A 19,064-nucleotide genomic window follows, 5' to 3' on the forward strand; every position below is an offset into this window, starting at 1 on the left:
TCTTAATCAAAGACAACAGCGTTTCATTTCTTACTTTTGCAATGTATTTTTATGAGAGCTTCTTAGTAAGATTGCAAACTATAATCAGCTCAATAGTTAGTTTCTCTTTCAAGATAATTGCTGTATTATCTTCCTGGAGCCAATCTTCAAAGCAGCTTGGAATTTTGTTAGCGAGAGACTAGGATGGCCATCTTGTCCTTTCCTTCCTGTTTCTAACCTCCTCTTGTAGCCTTGGCCTCATTCCCTCTTCTTGCTCTCTTGGCTAACATGCCTGGGATTTTTGAACACTAAGTTGAGTTGCTCTTCTTTTTCCATCCCATTTTTTATTTAACCATCATTTTGTGTTTTTTTTTTTTCTGTTTAGCCCTAAAGAAGAATAATATCACTAAATTTCCAAATGTTCACTCGAGGGTAAGGATTTCTTCTAGCACACCGGTGGTGGAGGATACACAGAGCTGGCAAGCATCACTTTTTACTTAGCTTCCTCCTCTCTCTGTATGCCAGACAAATTGCTGATAAATATGACTAAATGTAATACTGGTGAGAGTCCAAAGACATAAGGTACACTAAAGATTTAAGAATGTCAGTGTCCCTTAAATATCTATTTTCACACTTGTGTTATATGGCTTGGTAGAGCATGGGCTAAGATGAACTACATTGCTGCTCCCAGGGGAGGCTCATATACAGTCACTGACTTCCATGTGCATCTTGACTCCTGATTCTGGGTTTCTTTCTCTCCTCCCTACTACAGATCTGCAAGTTTTGGGAGTAAATAAAGCTCTAGAGATACAGTAATGGCTTCAGCAAATGCCGAGAAATTAAAATAAGGGACAGCTTTCAAGCCTTTTTGGTTTTAGAACTTCCCTTGAGTTGGGTAGGTGTGTCTCTCCCACTATAGCTTTCCTAACAGGTACAGTAGACTCCCAAACTTCTCCCCTTATTGCCATTTGGGAAGGGTGAAAGCCCTGTCCTCTCTCCCTGGCTCAACTGTCAGCAAAAGAAAGGGCTATACATCCAGCATTATGATTGACCAACAGGGGACAGATGGAAAAGATGCCAGATGTTTTTCATATAAAATGAAGTGACCTTTACCAAACTATAAAAGATGATTGAATCATAGGACTGGAAGGGACCTTGAGAGGTCATCTAGTCCAGTCCTCTGCACTCATGACAGGACCAAAAGATTGTTTGACGTATGGGGGGGAGGGATAACTCAGTGGTTTGAGCATTGGCCTGCTAAACCCAGCGTTGTGAGCTCAATCCTTGAGGGGACCATTTAGGGATCAGGGCAAAAACTGGGGATTGGTCCTGCTTTGAGCAGGGGGTTGGACTAGATGACCTCCTGAGGTCCCTTCCAACTCTGATATTCTAGGATTTGAACCATGAGTGCTTACTATGACTGGTGCCCCCTTTCCCTGGCCCTTTTTTCCATTTTGGCCAAAAAATTTGGCCCCTCCAAGTTTGCCCAAAATAGTTATCAGTGTCCTATGCCCCATCACGCCCCAGAGCTGTTCCCCAGCCTGGTCTGCTGCTGTCAGGACTGTACTGCACAGTGCTTCAGGGGCATGTGGAGTACACCTAAGAGATAGGCAAGAAGCTGCACAAATCTATGTGCAGGCAGGAGCAGCTGAGCATCATACATTGTCTGCCCCTGCTGATAGTGTACACATGGTTGCGGGAGCCAGGAGCTGCCTTTAAACAAAACACCAACCAAGCTATGACTTCCAAAAGCCATGTAAGTTAAGATATGGAAAGGGCTTCCTGTACCCCAGCCTCACTGAAATTTCCTCCCTAGCAGAAGAAACTTTCCCCCGTATTAGGATATCAAGGGACATACTGAGCATGCTCAGTATATCCCCAGTCATCATTCCCAAGAGACCTACTTCCATAAATGGCAATCAGGATAGATAGAAATTACAATGGGGATAAATTTGGGTCATAATCTGACTTCACTGGGAATGGGTGGAAATTTAGCTGGTCATGCAAGCATGAAGTCGTCATTGTGCGGCTGCAGCCACAGGGGAAAGTATTTTTGGATCCTTGTCAGACTAGTAGCAATGGAACAGAATAGAACCTTTACATTTTTACCGTATAGTAATTGTCTAGTATCCACTTTTTCCATGTTCCTTTTTTCCCCAAAGATAAACTTATAGAAGGCATAAAATCATTCTTGCTTTGGAAAGAACCATTTAAAACATTATCCTACTTTGAGTTTTTATTCAGCTTCCAGCCCCTTTCAGAAAAATTTTACTGATTAAATTACGATTCAAGTGATTACATCTAAAAAAAAAAAAAAAAAAAAACTACTTCAGCTCTGTTGATTCTAATTGATGTTGCCTTTCCCAATGACTTTATTACAAATAAAATTATAATCTCCAGCAAAGCAGAAGAAAAACTTCAAACTTGACAGCATGAATCTATTTAGACAAGAATACCACCAGTATTACCTTTTTTGGTGTTTATTAATAAGGACAAATCATATTTGTTTAATTCTCAATGGGTTTAAAGGCCCTTTACTCTTTCTACACAAGCTGCTTTGATTGGCTGCCAGAAGGACTTTCTTTTCTAAACAAATGACATTTAGTTTACCTGTTTCTGATATCCTATTTCCTTTTTGCAGATCTTAGAAACCAGCCATACAGACGAGCCGATGCGGTAAGGAGAAGCGTTAGGCGACGCTTTGATGATCAGAACTTGCGCTCTGTAAATGGTGCTGAAATAACCATGTGAGCTGGAGATTTGCATGTGAAAAGTAGAGCGTGTGCTTGAATACCTTGTCCATGTGAACTATATGTGCTACCATTTAATTATAGCCTTGAATACAGTAAAATTACCTTCTGAAGGGCTCAAAGACATAGAAAATGCATAGGAACATAAAAGTGATGGGCTCTCTACTCAACCATAGCTAACAAGTGCCTAAAAGTGAAGTACCTGCTCAAATTAATCAAAGCAATAGGACTTGATTTGATTGGGTACCTTTTTACACCAATACATTATTCAGTATTTTTAACCAAAATGTAAAATACATGATTTTTTTTTTTTTATTACATGAAATTTAGTGATTGGTCTTCAGTGGCCCTTCTTGATTTCCTGACAGGTTGTAAATAAGTAATACTTGGATGCAATCTGCTGTGGACTTAAGCTTTTCAATGCATTCCTGTCCTGTCCACTAAGGAACTAACCTTGACCTTCAACTGCACTTATTAGCATTTTTTAATATATATATATATATATTTAAGGGCTTACCATGTGCAAGGGGGAAGTAATTACAAAATGAACTGTACCTTTCAACCATACACAAACCCCTGACTAATACAAATGTGTTAAAGACATAATTTAGTGAACACAAGGTTTATATCAAATGAACACAAACTATTCTTCATGTTCAGCTTCTGCTTTTTGTATGCCAGTGTGCAACGTGGGATAAGCAGTGAGGGATAGTTGGGAGGGTATGAATGCATTGCGAAGATATATGAAACAAGAATGTTGTATAAGACTCATTTACTATGTTCTTCAGATAGAGGCAGCTTTTGAATAACAACGTGTATTTATTAATTAGCACTAAGATATTAACATCTCATTAATCAGTATTAGGATTTCTGAGGACCATTACTGTTCAGTTATTAACTCAGTGAAATAATCTTGTGCCCTGCTGAGAGAGGACTTTAATACCCCATGTATAAGCTTTAAACTTGCATCTGCATTGAGCAAGAATGGTAACCCAGTAAGTATGTTTTTCCTTTGACAATCGAGTTCTGATCACTTAATACAAAGGGACATTTGTTGTTCAAATGCATCCCAACTTCTAAATTCTTAGTTTTTCTATATTGCGTTTTACACTTTAAAATTGAGCTTATCGTATTAGGCTTGGCAATATTTAAATATATACACAGTGCTACTGGTGCAGATCAATTTATTGTTATCATGGAATTTTATTTTATCCTACCATGGCAGGGCTCTTGATCTATTCCCAAGTCAAGAACTGGACTGATGCTAAATTTGTACTTTCAAAGAAGATACATTTTGCTTGTGGCTTACCATTCCTGGTAGCATTGCATCACTATGTTAATTGTAAAATTTATTGTATAGTATTTAACCACTGAATTTCTTTTCTTTTATGTTGTGCTTTATGTGAACCACTGGTGAAGGTCCCATTTTCCTTGAATAATGTGTAGTTATATGAATCTGTTTTTAAATGTACAGATATTTTGCTACAAAATTGGTGCAGTTTTTTATGGTTTTTACACTTCTCTTTAATTCCCACTTTAGCCTCTGGGTAATATTGTAAATATTGTTTAAAAAATGCAGCCGCCTGTGCTATACAATCTGAATGTTATTTTAACTTATAGTTTTGTTTTTTATATTTAACTAAATGGACAGTTTGGGGCTCAGTTACCACATTGACTGCCACTTACCTATTTACAGAAAGTTTACATTAAAACTGCCACCTATTCTCTCATTTACAGCAGCGTGTACTCAACATGCGAAAGAGAACATGCCAAGATTGCCTCTTTCTTCACTGATAGTGACAAAAGAGTTTTATTCTGTATAAGAAAAAATAATTTGGCAACGTAATTTAAGTACATTTATTAGTCAAATGGGTCAAACTCGTAAGCTCAGAAGCTTTTTATAACTTAACTCTAGACAGCAAATAATGTTACCATACAAGTGGACTGTAATATTGGCATGTTCTCTTCGATGTTTTTCTAGTAATAGACCTGCTTCTTAGCAATATTAGAAGTGTTTTATAAAAGCAGTTCATGTTACTTTTCTGGTCTGTTCATGGCATATGATCAAATAAACTATTTACACTACTACATGGTAATCCGTGGCTCTTTTTCTTTGGTGTGTTTATACTACATTTTTGTGCAGAGGTTGCTAGCAAATGGATCATGATGATGGAACAACTTATTCTTACAGAAATAATTGTCACTTATATCTGCAGTTTATCAACAGAGACTGAGGGGGCGGGGGAATCAAAAATTCCAGGTTCTCACTAGCTTCTGCCCTGTGCCACAACTTTTTGCAAAACTTAAGCTGTCTCATCCTATGATTCTGTATTTTTGTTTTGGAGAGAAACACCACAACAAAGCCTGCTTAACATAGCCTCACAGACAAACCATAATAATGGCAAAGATGGAAAGGAAACTCACCCACACAGCACCCCATTCTGTGAAGCTACGATTGGTCCCATTTCCATGCTAACATTATTAAACATAGGCAATAAACAAAGTCAACTCAGGTGGAGGTAAGATACTCATTAGAAACCTCAAACTTGGCCTAATTTTCTCCATTCAAGTCAGCAGACTTACACCGGGAAAGAATTAAAACCATTTTCTTCGTGGTGTTCACCTTAGAACTCCTTTTCATCAGAGTGCGTTTTGCCAATTTTTCCTACCAAGCAATAGTTTCTTAGGATCCTGGCTGGGCTGGAAGAAAACGAAATTTTGTGGCTTTAAAAAAACTTCTCCTCTTTTGTAGCAACTGCAAATATGATGAGCAGAGACTTTTTTTTTTTTTTTTTTTTGCAGGGAGTGGTGGTAATATGGAGTCACAAGACCTGCATTTTACCACTGGAGACTCTCAGTAGCTACTTCTGCAATATCCTGTCCAAAATAAACATGGTTTATGCAGAAGTAAAATTCACCAATAAACGATTCAGTTAAATCTGCTAAATCAAGCCGTTTATCCTGGTTCTGGCATTACAATAATCACAGAAAAGTTTCTGCTCTGAGCTATTCTAACAGTCTCAAGATCAATGAACAAAGGAAGTTCCTAGAGTACTTTTCATACAGCATTTTCCTCTCAAAACACAGGATCTCTGAATAAGAGTAACAGTGTACAAACTCACTCCCCCCCCCGCCATATCATTTAACATTTACAAACTCTTAACAACCCATGGTCTACACAGATTTTGTACCCCTTTAACTCTATAGGTATAGAATCTACTATATAGTAAAGCAGTACAATTCTTTAGTATGCTTGTAGATAAACTAGTATAAAGTCCTTCTAGCTGCGTAACTTATTTCCAATCTAACTACATTTGTGCTCTGGGGTTTTACTGCTTTATACCAGTTTTTAAACCAATAAGTACAAAAACTGTACTCTAAAGCAAGGAAGTGAGATTATATTAAGGACACATCACTATTCTGGGAAATATCAATATACAATATGGTTATTTTATAAACACTTCTACTTTTCAAGGTAGGTGTACCATAAACAAAAAAACTTAAATACCTTAAATGTTTACTTATCAGTCACTAATTTTCATAAAGTCTTACCCTGGTCTAACTTCCTTGATAAACATTTCAAATCCTATACCTTTTGATTAACAAGCATTTCTTATTGTAGTACAATTGATAATAGATCTTGAGACACTGTCATATAAAATAAAAAGAATTTGCTTTTCTCAGCACTTTCATGCATAGTTCAAGCTGCTCTTTGAGTATAAGGTTTGTATTTACCAAGGCTCAGCATCCTCACCAGCAATCCATATCCCGTGAACAGATTTAATTAATATCTGAGTAAGAAAAACAAAAATAACACCTAAACAGACAATTTACCCCCATGACTTTTTTTTCTTCCCTTCTTCCCCCATCTCAAAAGAAGATTTCCAGTGATGCCACGCAAAAATTCATTATGAGAAATACACTGCAAAAGAATAAAAATGTTGTAGCACATCTATTTACACAATATTTCTGCAGCAAAATTTAATCTATTAAAATAATAAGAATAAAATGGCAGACAAGTTATTTATGGTGGTGGTGAATAAATTATGCCATAAATGTAATAAAGGGCATAAGTGATAACACAATTTAACAAAATGTGGTAAAGCTCAAATTTAAGAGAAAACCTCTTGTAACCAAACCTTAAGCCCTTTTTCAAAAATTTAAATTTAACAAAATAAATACCCCACCCCGCAAAAAAAAAGGGGGGGGGTGAGGGTGGATTCAAGATAGCCCTGCAGAATAGGTGGATTCAAGTGAAACTGACTACAAACAGGAAAGCTAACTTTCAGTCAACCTGATCATTGTGCAAAAGAGACAACGAGCAAATCAAACACTGAGTTAGACTTTTAAACATTCTTTGTTTTAGTAATCAATAGCATTATTAATAAAAGGAAAACTAAATTTACTTTGCCAGTAATCCCTATAATTTCAAGACAACTAGAGAATCTGAAAGCAAGGGATTGTGATAGTCTTTCTTCTTCTCAAAAGGCAAGACTGAATTTTGTTGTTGCCGTTTATGAGTAGATGGGAAGTGTTCTGCCTGTGGGTATTTCTATCACACAAGGAAGGAACAGTCCCATCCCATCTGCAAAAACGTTTTTTTGAGGGGGGAGGAGACGGGAGGAAAAATACTTTTTTCCTCAGGATCAGAAAACAAGCTGTGCCTTGCCAAAACAGATTTAAATGAGATTGTATTTCCTGTTGGGAAGATTTTTGCAAAATCTGATTGAGAAATACAAAAAATACATTCCATTAGAATAATTTACAGTTACATTTTTTATTTTTAATGGAAAAATAAAGACAAACCTTTTAAAAGTAATATTTACTTAGAAACATGTTTCTTCATGTATACTATGCTAGGCAATAAAAGTATTTTACACAAATTCTAATGTGTTTTCAAAACCATTATTACCTGTCAAAAATTCTAAACTAATTTGCTACCTTTAACATTTCCTCAAATCTCTTTCAATGTAAAACCAAGTATTAGACGTGATGAACTGTGTACTATCACCCCAAAATTTTGTGTTTTGTTTTTCACTATAGATTTAACCTAATTGTTACAATACCAATGTATTTGCTTTTTTTAAAATATAAACACAGGAAAGTGAATTTTACAAGGTTAGCAAAATATATATATTTAAAATCTAACTGTAATTTTATATAGCCATATACCCATGATCAGCGCTCAATTCTTGACACACAGACTAACCTGCAACTTTCCACACTTCGGAGAGTTGCTGGGCATGGTGCAGAAATACGGAACAGTCCCACTGCCAACATTTTAGTTCATTTGCAGTTTTTTGGATACTTAGCATGAAACATTATATATAAAATACAACGTATTTGAATTCTTTACCTCAAACCCTACCTTGGCAAAAGTCATATAAGGTATTTCTTCAGTCATGAGTGATTCACAGGTATGTTACGTAGTGATGGATGACTAGCGTTTCTAATGTTAGATGTGTATACTGAATATTCTTTAGTACAAAAACCTGTCATTTCCTTCTTGAATATAGCAGACCAAATATGTCTCTAACCAATATTTTCTTTCAACTGAAAAGTTTCAGTCTCAAAGAGCAACCTTAAAAAGTGTGACTCACTTACCCATCCTACTGAAAATATTCTGTGTGAATGCTGCAGTTCTAGGCATTGATCTTAAATGGGCTTTTTAGGCATTCATGTACTGGTAACATTTGTCATATGTATTAGAAAAAGGGATTAATACATTGAAAAGGAAGCTAAACTCTGTGCACAGTCTTCAAAATAAAAATTGAGTGAACACATGTTGCTTAATTCCATCAATCAGAGCTGTACAGAGTATTTAAAACTAGAAATAAATACCAGTACACGCTAGAGGACAAAATTTAATAATTGATAAAAATGTACAAAAATATTCCAATCAGAAAGGTTTCAGAATGTGTACCACAGTAGTCAATACTTGTCACTGAATAGGGAAAGTAGAACTTTTCCTCAAAGCAAAACTGGTCAGAGGCTACCAAAAGGAGGAAGGAGGGGGAAAAAAAAAGCTGAATTTTTAAAAACAATACTAGTTTTTTTTTTTTTAGGGTTTTTTTTTTTTTTTTTTTTTTAAAGAAAAAGGTTTAGAACAACATTGATTTTCTACATTAATATTGCAACGGCTATTTAAAATTTGGTGGTACATTCTTCAGCAGGTCCTTAAGGCAACATATTGAAATTAATTTACAAGTTGATTTTATGTTAAATTTTCTTATCAAGATAAATGCTGAAATAATGCCCTCAGCCATTTTAATATATATATATCAGGTTTTACTTTAATAAAAGTGGTGGCTATTTTACAGCAGCGCCCTCTAGTACCACTGTAATGAAGGGCCTAGCAGACTTCCATCGTAAACACCTATTTGTAAGGGTTTAAAACTTTACCATAAAAATTCACTCCAAGATGAAACTTGACATAGAAAGTCTCAGCCAGGACGTCACATTTTTTGTTTAATACAAATTATCAAAACCATAAGTTTGGCCAGTAATGTAGTGCACAAAGCAATTTCCGTTTCTGGTGCTTCTCTGTACTACTATAAATCAAGAAATGGATTCATTATTCCCTCTCCATTTCCCTCCTCCTGCCAAAAAAAATTAAAAACAAACACACAAAGACAATTAAACCACAAGAAACTACATTTTGAATCTTTCCAAAAAGGAAATTTAGCTTGTCTCCACTGGCCTGTAAAAACAGGTTTAGCACCTTTCCAGAAAGAACTGCGTTTAAGACATGGATTTGCTAGAAAGGTGCTAAATACTTTCCCTGGCCAGAGTAGGCAGGACCCAGAGTCAGAAGTGAAACAACTTCCATTCATCAAAGGGCTCGAGGGTGTACAGAATATATATGCTACCTAGCAAGTCAAGAACAGAACTTTAACTTTAACTCTGAATTTCCTGTTTTTTCTAGATTTGATGCCAGGCCCTATAATGATATTACTTGAATGCATTTATTTATGCAGTATCATTAAAACCCACTGTTATTTCAACAATGGAACTCAGAATATCAGAACTCATGTCCTGAATTAGACATCAGTTTCTTTTATTAAATCCTACTGTAATGTATTTGGTATAAATAATGTTCTTATTGATCTTCATCCAGTTGTTCCAAGAGGGTTCTTCTCTGTTTTTCTAATTCCCCTTCGCTCAGTTCACTGCCAGATGTATCCCAATTACCCTGCAAAGAATACAAGAACACACCGTAATTCACCCACAGCAGCTATTGCATGTGTTCCAATACTGCTTTCTGGCCTTCATTAGGAAATATAGCCAGAAAATCAAGGGAATACATTCCATATTTAAAGGAACTGACAAGTGAAGCAATATAGCATGAAAACATTTGCTGAATTCTAATCCTACATCCCACAGTGCAATATGTGATATACTTGTGTGCAGCTGTTCTCAGAAGATAAGCATCCCAAGGAGGGTCTAAACACTAGATTTCTTGTCACAAATTTTTCATCACTGCTATCAATATTGGTAGCAACAGTGAAAGCACTGGAGTAGACAACGTTCTAGGTGACAGCTTGTGTTTTAACCACCATATTGTTTAACCCTGCTATGAGCAGGTCTTCACAAGTACTAGACCTGGGCCATAGTTTACAACACTAAAACATCTTCCAAATTTATGTCAGTTTCAATATTTTTTTTAACTGAAACAGTTTCCAAACAAATAGAAAGATCTTTATTTCAACATGTTTGAAACACATTCTGATTTTTTAGTTCAAACCAATTTTCATTTAAAAATTCCCTTTAATTTTATTAAATTTTATTAAATAAAAGACCCTTTAAAATTGTCAATCAAAATGAAAAATTTCAATTTTGTCAAGATAAAATGTTTTATTTCACCCAAAATGACCCCCCCCCAATGTTTTTATTTGTCAAAAGAAAAAAAGTTATTGGTTTGCCCAGAAATCTATTCCCCTGCCCCCACAAATTGACAAACCCCCCCTCCCCCCCAAAAACAATCAGTTATTCACACAGCTCTATTCAGAACACCAGCAGCTGTCTAGAGCCGTATCCACACTAATGCATCCACCATTAGTCTACCAGTAGAAACAAGAGTGGGCGATTTTGAGCAAAAAAGCCTAAATGTAGACAGGGCCTGACAGATTAGCTACTCTTGGGTCCATGCTCCCAACAAAATATGTCCCACACCCCACAGGATGTATGGTTGGGATTTTCAAAGGCGCCTAAGGATGTTAGATGCGAAAATGGATTGTTCTGGGAGGACATATCCCAATGAATTACCACTATCTCTGTGGGGAGAAGGGTGAGTGAGTTCTGAAAGACTTCTGTCTGTGAAAGGACTGAACAACAGGGTACAGTTGCAACCTACACATCTCATTGACAGCATTACAAGATTCTCCCTCATAGGAGCCAACAGTGTTGAGCTTGATAGAATTTCTCATTCAGTTACCTAACTCCCTTAGTCTCTTTTGAAAATCCAGTCTATATAGTGTCCAAAATACAAGTTACTCAGAATGGATGCTATAGCCGAATGTGGACCCTGGAAGTGCTCTCAACAACATTCTCTGCCTTCAAAAAGCCCAAGAACCACTTACCTCCATTAGCACTTTCTTCCACCACTGGTCTAGCTCCAGTGCAGCTCCACCAGTGCTAAATCAACAGTGGGGAAAAGGACAACTACACCCAGAGATGAAAGATTGCTCCATCAAATCTAGTCTGTCAGGTTCTAGACCAGGGTAGTCAATAGGTAGATGGCGGGCCAAGTCTGGACCACCAAGCCCTTTTGAATGGACCTCAAAATCTTTATTTACTTATCATTATCATAATTTTTTTTTTTTTATTATTATTTTCTCTGGAGCCTCGACCTTGACTATACCTTGACCAAGAAATTTGGACCTTGACGAAAAATAAGTTTTCTACCCCTGTTCTATACTAAAAGATCAACGTTTAAACATGAATACAATCGTAGCATGCGAGCCATGTGGACTATGGCCCAAAACCCAAATGTTTAAGGAAAATAGTGGAACATCAGTGTACTTCACTTTCAGTTTTGGGGTTTTTTTGGCACCATAATCATTAAAATACAGCTTTAAAATGAAAATGTGACATCTACACAAAACCACATTCAGAATTACTAAAAGCTACACAGATCCCCAAACAGACATTAATAAAAATTTTAAATCTTCTTGGAACATTAGGTACATTACAGATAAAAATCACTGTAAATAAATCCTTAGCTTATAAATTAGCAAGCTACTCTTTAATTAGTTGTATATTTTTATGTGGCTCTGTAAAGCTACTATATTGTATTTAGCCAAAATAAAATAAAAAACCTCACAGACATTACACAAAATGAAACCAAGAAAGCTTACAGAATCTTTTCCAGGCCGTTTTTTAGGAGGAGATTTATGCTTTGATTCCGATCTTTGTCTAGGTCTATCCTTTTCATTCTCTCTCTCTTTTTCTTTTTTATCCTTTTCTCGTTCAGTATCAGATTCTGGTGAATCCTGTGTAAATAAAGTGAACAAATGGGAAAAATTCTTAAAGCTTCAGAATATTTATTTTATTAACTTGTTGTATAATGTACACAGTGAGTGTACCCACAGCTCAGTACAACTAAACTCTGCAAAGCTCCATTATCGGGTTACATATAAGCAAACTGGCTTATTTAACACGTTCTTGTTTAGAACTAACTAGCCAAATACCATTAACACAGCAGAAGAAAGCCAATACAAAGACAAATGCATTGACAAATGATTTAAAAAGAAAGATAGGTAGGCTGACGTCAACTTGAAACATAGCAATAACTAAAATGGGCAGAGGAACACTTACCCTACTCTTCTGCTTTTTAATCATACATATGAGGGATTAAGTCACAATAGATGCTAGAGCCCTACAGTGGGACTAGTGTAGAGCCCTGCAGTGGGACTGGGATCCCACAGGTCCGCAGGACCCACACAAGGCTCTACTAGATGCTTCCTGACCAATTAGGTATTTATGCAGAAGTCAGCTATTCAATACGGCTTTTGCAAAGGGTTGATGGTATATTTCCTGGCATGGGGAATGGCTGGAAAGCCACATCTCTATAGCTATCTGCTGGCAGAGGTCATACCTGAATACTCTTGATGTTTTGCAGTAATAATAATTACACTAGGGTGCCTACAGACTTGGATAGGAGCATTTATTATTTAAATCTAAATAAATAAAATACATACAACTGAAATGTTAAAGCAACATTGCTTTCACACTGACCACTGGCCCTCCTGTGGCAGTTAACAAACGGTCTGACTTGTTGAATCACCAAAATTGTATGCCACACACCTTACTCAACAGTGTTTACCCCATATGAGGACCTCTTGTGAGGGCTACCACTCTCAAAAGAGTGCAGCTAAATTTTGCAACTTCAGAAAATACAAAAACATAAAAGTACCCTGTGTTTATGTGGCAATGTGACCACCATAATTTATCAGTAAACCCAAAACACTTCCCTTCCCCATGCCAACAGGCACTCACCAGTCCTGAATCTTATACAGAAAGAAAGATAACATAACAGCTATGTTGTCATTTATTCTGAGTTCTTATATTGCTCTAATCAGCGTTATATCTGAGCTCCCAAAATAGCTCTGGAACGTGGACAGACAGGAGGGAGTGATCCCTGGCATGAGGCAAGAGCAAAAAAGGACTCCCATCTCTTTGAGTGCTCCTCTGGCTGCCATAATGACCTGAGGGTGGCCATGGGGGCAATCAGTGAGCACCAAACTACATCACTCTGGCAAGATTTACCCTTATAAATAACTTTAGACCTCATAAACAAGGCCTTATAATACTCAGAATTGAACCCTCAGAAATGGTGTACTTTAAAGCGTATGTGTGGAGAACAGGAAGTTATTGTTAAGCTACCAGTACTCCTCATTTCTCGGATTTCATGTAATGATATTATAAGGCAAAAGGGCTGATTACAAGTACCTTCAAAGATTAAGTAAAAAGCACGAGTATTAAGTGTATTCATTGGCTTGCTCTAGAATAAAAAGTGGGCCGTCGATTAATTGCAGTTAACTCACGCGATTAACTCAAAAAAATTAATCACGATTAATCGCACTGTTAAACAATACCAATTGAAATTTATTAAATATTGTGGGTATTTTTCTACATTTTCAAATATCTTGATTTCTATTACAACACAGAATACAAAGTGTACAGTGCTGACTTCATATTACTATTTTTGATTACAAATATTTGCACTGTAAAAATGATAAACAAAAGGAATAGTATTTTTCACTTCACCTCATACAAGTACTATAATGCAATCTCTTAATCGTGAAAGTGTAACTTACAATGTAAATTTTTTCTTACATAACTGCACACAAAAACAAAACAACGTAAAACTTTAGAGCTCACAAGTCTACTCAGTCCTACCTCTTGTTCAGCCAAATGCTAAGACAAACAAGTTTGTTTACATTTACGGGAGATATTGCTACCTGCTTTTTATTTACATCACCCAAAAGTGAGAACAGGCATTTACATGGCACTTTTGTAGCTGGCATTGCAAGGTATTTATGTGCCAGATATGCTAAACATTTCTATGCCCCTTCATGCTTCAGCCACCATTCCAGAGGACATGCTTCCATTCTGATGACGCTCCTTAAAAAAAATAATGCGTTACTTACATTTGTGACTGAACTCTTTGGGGGAGAACTGTATGTCTCCAGTTCTGTTTTACCTGCATTCTGCCATACATTTCATGTTATAGCAGTCTCGGATGATGACCCAACACATGATGTTTGTTTTAAGAACACTTTCACATCAGATTTGACAAAATGCAAAGGAGGTATGAATGAGATTTCTAAAAATAGCTACAGCACTCGACCCAACATTTAAGAATCTGAAGTACCATCCAAAATCTGAGAGGGACAAGGTTTGAAGCATTCTTTCAGAAGTCTTAAGATGCGAAAACTACAGAACCCTAACAACCAAAGAAAGAAAATCAACCTGCCGCTGGTGATATCTTACTCAGATGATGAAAATAAACATGCATCGGTCTGCTCTGCTTTGGATCGTTAGCGAGCAGAACCTGTCATCAGCATGGACGCATGTCCTCTGGAATGGTGGTTAAAGAATAAAGGGACATATGAATCTTTAGTGCATATGGTACATAAATAACTTGCAATGCCGGCTACAACAGTGCCATGCGAACACATGTTCTCACTTTCATGTGACATTGTAAACAAGAAGCAGGCGGCATTATCTCCTGCAAATTGTAACCAAACTTGTTTGTCTGAGTGATTGGCTGAAGTAGGACCTAGTGGACTTGAGGGCTCTAAAAGTTTTACATTGTTTCATTTTTGAATGCAGTTATTTTTCTGTACATAAATCTACATTGTTAAGTTCAACTTCCATGATAAAGAGATTGTACTACAGTACTTGTATTAGGTGAATTGAAAAATACGATTTCTTTTGTTTTTTACAGTGCAAATATCTGTAATAAAAAATAAACAAAGTGAGCACTGTACATTGTGTATTCTGGGTTGTAACTGAAATCAGTATATTTGAAAATGTAGAAAACATCCAAAAATATTTAAATACATGGTATTCTATTATCGTTTAACTGCTCAATTAATCATGCAATTAATTTTTTAATCGCTTGACAGCCCTAATAAGCTGTACTTACAGACTTGTGTCTTCTCTTTTTGTTTTTCTTCTTATGTTTTTTTGACTTCTTGTAACTTCTCTCTACAATACAAAAAGTAAGTAAGTATCAATAAAACATTAAGACCCAACATTATCATAACAAAGCTTGTTTCAACAGAGGAGAGGGGAAAATATCTTACCAGATTCTGCACTGGAAGAACGATCAGAAACTGATCTAGATTCTGAGCGTTGCCTCTTCTTCTTTGAATGGCTATCATCATCATCAGACTCTGAGCCCTTTAAACAGAACATTTTGAGTTCAATATTAGCCTTGCAAGACAATGTGTTGTAAAAGTAGTTTTCACATATTATTCTAAGAAAGGTCTTACCGAACGGGAGCGAGACCGTTTTCTGTGATGCTTTTTAGACTTTTTAGAATGTTTCTTATTCTTTGAATGATGATGTTGACACTCGTGCTGTGGTATAAAATAATCCAAACATTGTAATTGTTTTAAAGAACATGATGTAAATTGACTAATTTCTTAGCACCAGCCCAAAAGACACACTCGTGTTCACAGACATCAATTTGTTAAAACAATGTAACATTTGAAATCTTACTGTTTGTAACCTTTCCTAATATGCAACACTAAATTTAATTTTTAAAAAATGTAAAGAAACTGTCATTAATACACCATTAAAGTTGTAAAATCAAGCATTAAAAGAGTCAGGAATCACTTAGCATCACACTTTGAAGATGGATGCAAACCACTTATGTTTTCCATTATGCATGTTTAGTCTTGCATTTTTTAAACATTACTAATTTGAATGCCCTCCCCCCAAATTTGGCAAAGTATGTACTGCTCATTAAGACCTATTTAATGCCAAATTTGAAGTTTCAAAATTTCAAATTTAAAATCTCTTTAAAATAAAATAAATAAATAAAATTATAATAAAACAAGTTGCAGTTTACTCTTTAAACTACATCAGCCTGCTGAGCCATCTGTAGCTCGAGACAGATTGAATTTTTGAAAGGATTATAACTCAAACTCTACACAGATAAGAAACTTTTAGCCCAAAAGGTAACTATTTCAGAATGTGGCGTAGGAAAAGGGAAGTTAGATGAAAACAGCTCCATCACAAATAAAAAAATAAAACACATGAAAAATAGCTTAACCATAATACACTTCATTACTTTCAGACTGAGGCTTTAATATTTGTGTCACAAAATAAGAGTTCAGTACAGTTTTGGAAAGTTTTTTTTTTTCCTTACAAAAAACTGCTACAAAATTGCTATGAAAAACAAATTTAAAACTTACCTCTAGTACGTGTATAAAGTCTTTAAAGATTCTTTTTCTTTCAGATTCTAGAGTGATGTCTTCAAATGCTGGTTCCTTCACAAATCTATCTCTGATCTATATGAAAAGGAATAAACACAAACTTGTCAACTGTTGGAAATGGGCCATCTTGATTGCATTGGCCTCATTAGCACTACAAAAGTAAATTTTCCCTCCCTTGGTATTCACCCCTTCTTGTCAACTGTTGAGAATAGGCCACTTCCACCTTAACTGAATTGGCTCGTTAGCACTCATCCCCCACTTGGTAAGGCAACTCCCATCTTTTCATGTGCTATAATATATAATCTGCTTACTGTTTTTTTCCACTCCATGCATCTGATGAAGTGGGTTTTAGCCCACGAAAGCTTATGCCCAAATAAATTTGTTAGTCTCTAAGGTGCCACAAGGACTCCTCGTTGTTTTTACAGAATGAAATATTACTACAAAGACAGACAGACACACACATACGTTTAACAATGAAGTAAAACAAACTATCTCATAAATGGAAAAACATATTTTACTGCTACAGGGTGAATTTACCTCTCACCACAACAAGTTCACGTATACAATGTGCTCCACACTTCCAAATGTCCAAAGATTAAGATGGTCATATTCAGGTATCTACCTATGTTTCTTCTAAAAGGTTTAGACTCATTCTCATTTTTTTTACATGGCTATCAGTGAACATCTTTAACAGTTCACTTCTGCTATGCTTAAAATAAGTAGTGCTCTGACCCCACTTAAAACTTAAGCTCTCTCTCTCTCACACACAAGCTCTCTCTCTCTCACACACACACACACACACACACACTCACTAGAAAGTCAGCTGAACACCTCCATCAAAAAATGCATTTTTCCTACATTTTCTTTCCAATCATTCTAAGTGTGTGAAATAGCAGCTCTCTTCTTTTAGTCTTGCCATTGTAGTCAACAATTTGATGAGCTATCATTTGACATACCACTATTAGCTTGAAACACCTATCATACAGCAGATTGTGATATCACTTCATGAACCAGATGTGAAGGAAAACAAACTTCATATAAAGAGACAGATATGTTGATGACAGAGCAACAATGGACAAGACAATGGCAAAGGAAATGCAGAGAAAAAGCAATATGATATTTAACGGGGTTTTGATAAAATATTTTGAAGTTTTCCATATTCTTGCAATGGTTCTTCACACTTAGCTAAACAATTGATGCTTGTTGTTTTATGATGCACCCAGATGTCGCATCCATGTGTGCACTAAAAATTACTAGAAGTTGATTAAATAAAGTAACAATGCTAAATACAGCTTGGGAGAAAATTTGTACAACTAATTCTCAGTTAAAGAGCATGCATTTTTGCATATAAGACCTCTAAAAATATACACTGTTGCTTGAGATGCAAGAGGGCAAAATTGTTGGAAATTTTTAGACAATTTTTGTGCTTCTGTCAACGTATCGGGCCAAGTTCTAATCATTGAACATGTGCACGCAATTCACATTGGTTTCAAGGGAGCTGTCCCTTTAGCCACTTCCACCTTAATTGAATTGGCTCGTTAGAACTGACCCCGCACTTGGTAAGGCAACTCCCATCTTTTCATGTGTTTTTACTTTGGTATTTTGATTCAAAACATATACTACAATTGAAGAGCAATGAAACTTTAAATATGACCCAGAATACACTCTTTGAAGATACTTTCCATGGCATTTATTACAAATTACATTTATAGCCCAGTTGCTACTTGTATATATTTGAGGAATTTTACTATTTAATAAATTAAAGAAGCGTATATTAAAAGTATGTTATATCTGAATTGAATGAGTATCTATGAACATACTGTATTAAGATATTGGAGGAAATGATACAAGAGTTCACCATTTGACCCAAAGTGTTTCACCCAACTGTATTCACATTTCTCCTAAATTCTAACTTCAAAACTTTGGGCACTGTATAAACCTCACAAATATTTTAATGTTTTTCATTACAATATTTACAAATTTTTATAAAAAAGATATGAATACTATCCATAAAATTATGGTTAAAACAGATGTTAGACTTTACCAGAATGCAACCTATGACGCAGAATAATCAGTTAAATAAAGAGCAAAGTGAACACCTGCTATTAAAATAGATCTACACAGAAGAACTTTCCTGCCAGAAATGTCTTATGAAAACGAAAAAGAGCTACATAATGGTCTGAAACTTTTTTGTATAAGTATCACCAACACTATAGGATTTTTAAGTACTTATGGTGAACTGCCTGCCTTTCACACAACTGAGTCCTGGGAACTATATTTTTAGAATAATAATTTCGCCAGTTAAAAATAGTACTGCAGAATAAATTAATTACCTCAGTTCAGTGGAAATTCTTTTAAAAGATGGGAAAGAACTATTTTCATGTGT

At 35.8% G+C, this 19,064-nt stretch overlaps 2 protein-coding genes across 21 annotated transcripts in view; one reads left to right on the forward strand and one right to left on the reverse strand.

Moving 5' to 3' along the window:
* Window positions 1-4,817, forward strand: part of FMNL2 (formin like 2) — a 268,077-nt gene extending 263,260 nt beyond the window's left edge. For 5 of the 14 annotated variants that reach the window (XM_043525636.1, XM_043525639.1, XM_043525644.1 and 2 more), the window contains one exon: window positions 2,621-4,817. In XM_043525636.1, the coding sequence (XP_043381571.1) occupies window positions 2,621-2,730 (110 nt within the window). In that variant the 3' untranslated portion in view covers window positions 2,731-4,817. Of the gene's footprint in view, window positions 1-364; window positions 459-2,620 lie in introns of all 14 variants that reach the window. The other 9 variants (XM_043525637.1, XM_043525641.1, XM_007056681.4 and 6 more) reach the window with 4 other exon arrangements.
* A 3,762-nt stretch (window positions 4,818-8,579) lies between these two features.
* The window catches only part of PRPF40A (pre-mRNA processing factor 40 homolog A), a 46,917-nt gene continuing 36,432 nt past the window's right edge, over window positions 8,580-19,064 (reverse strand). For all 7 annotated transcript variants that reach the window (XM_043525646.1, XM_037912297.2, XM_037912296.2 and 4 more), the window contains exons 21-26: window positions 16,658-16,753; window positions 15,731-15,817; window positions 15,542-15,638; window positions 15,382-15,443; window positions 12,086-12,220; window positions 8,580-9,921 (exon numbers count right to left, since the gene is read on the reverse strand). In XM_043525646.1, the coding sequence (XP_043381581.1) occupies window positions 9,829-9,921; window positions 12,086-12,220; window positions 15,382-15,443; window positions 15,542-15,638; window positions 15,731-15,817; window positions 16,658-16,753 (570 nt within the window). In that variant the 3' untranslated portion in view covers window positions 8,580-9,828. The remainder of the gene's footprint in view (window positions 9,922-12,085; window positions 12,221-15,381; window positions 15,444-15,541; window positions 15,639-15,730; window positions 15,818-16,657; window positions 16,754-19,064) is intronic.

The sequence above is a fragment of the Chelonia mydas genome, chromosome 11 (genome assembly GCF_015237465.2).
Source record: "Chelonia mydas isolate rCheMyd1 chromosome 11, rCheMyd1.pri.v2, whole genome shotgun sequence".
Taxonomy (NCBI): domain Eukaryota; kingdom Metazoa; phylum Chordata; order Testudines; family Cheloniidae; genus Chelonia; species Chelonia mydas.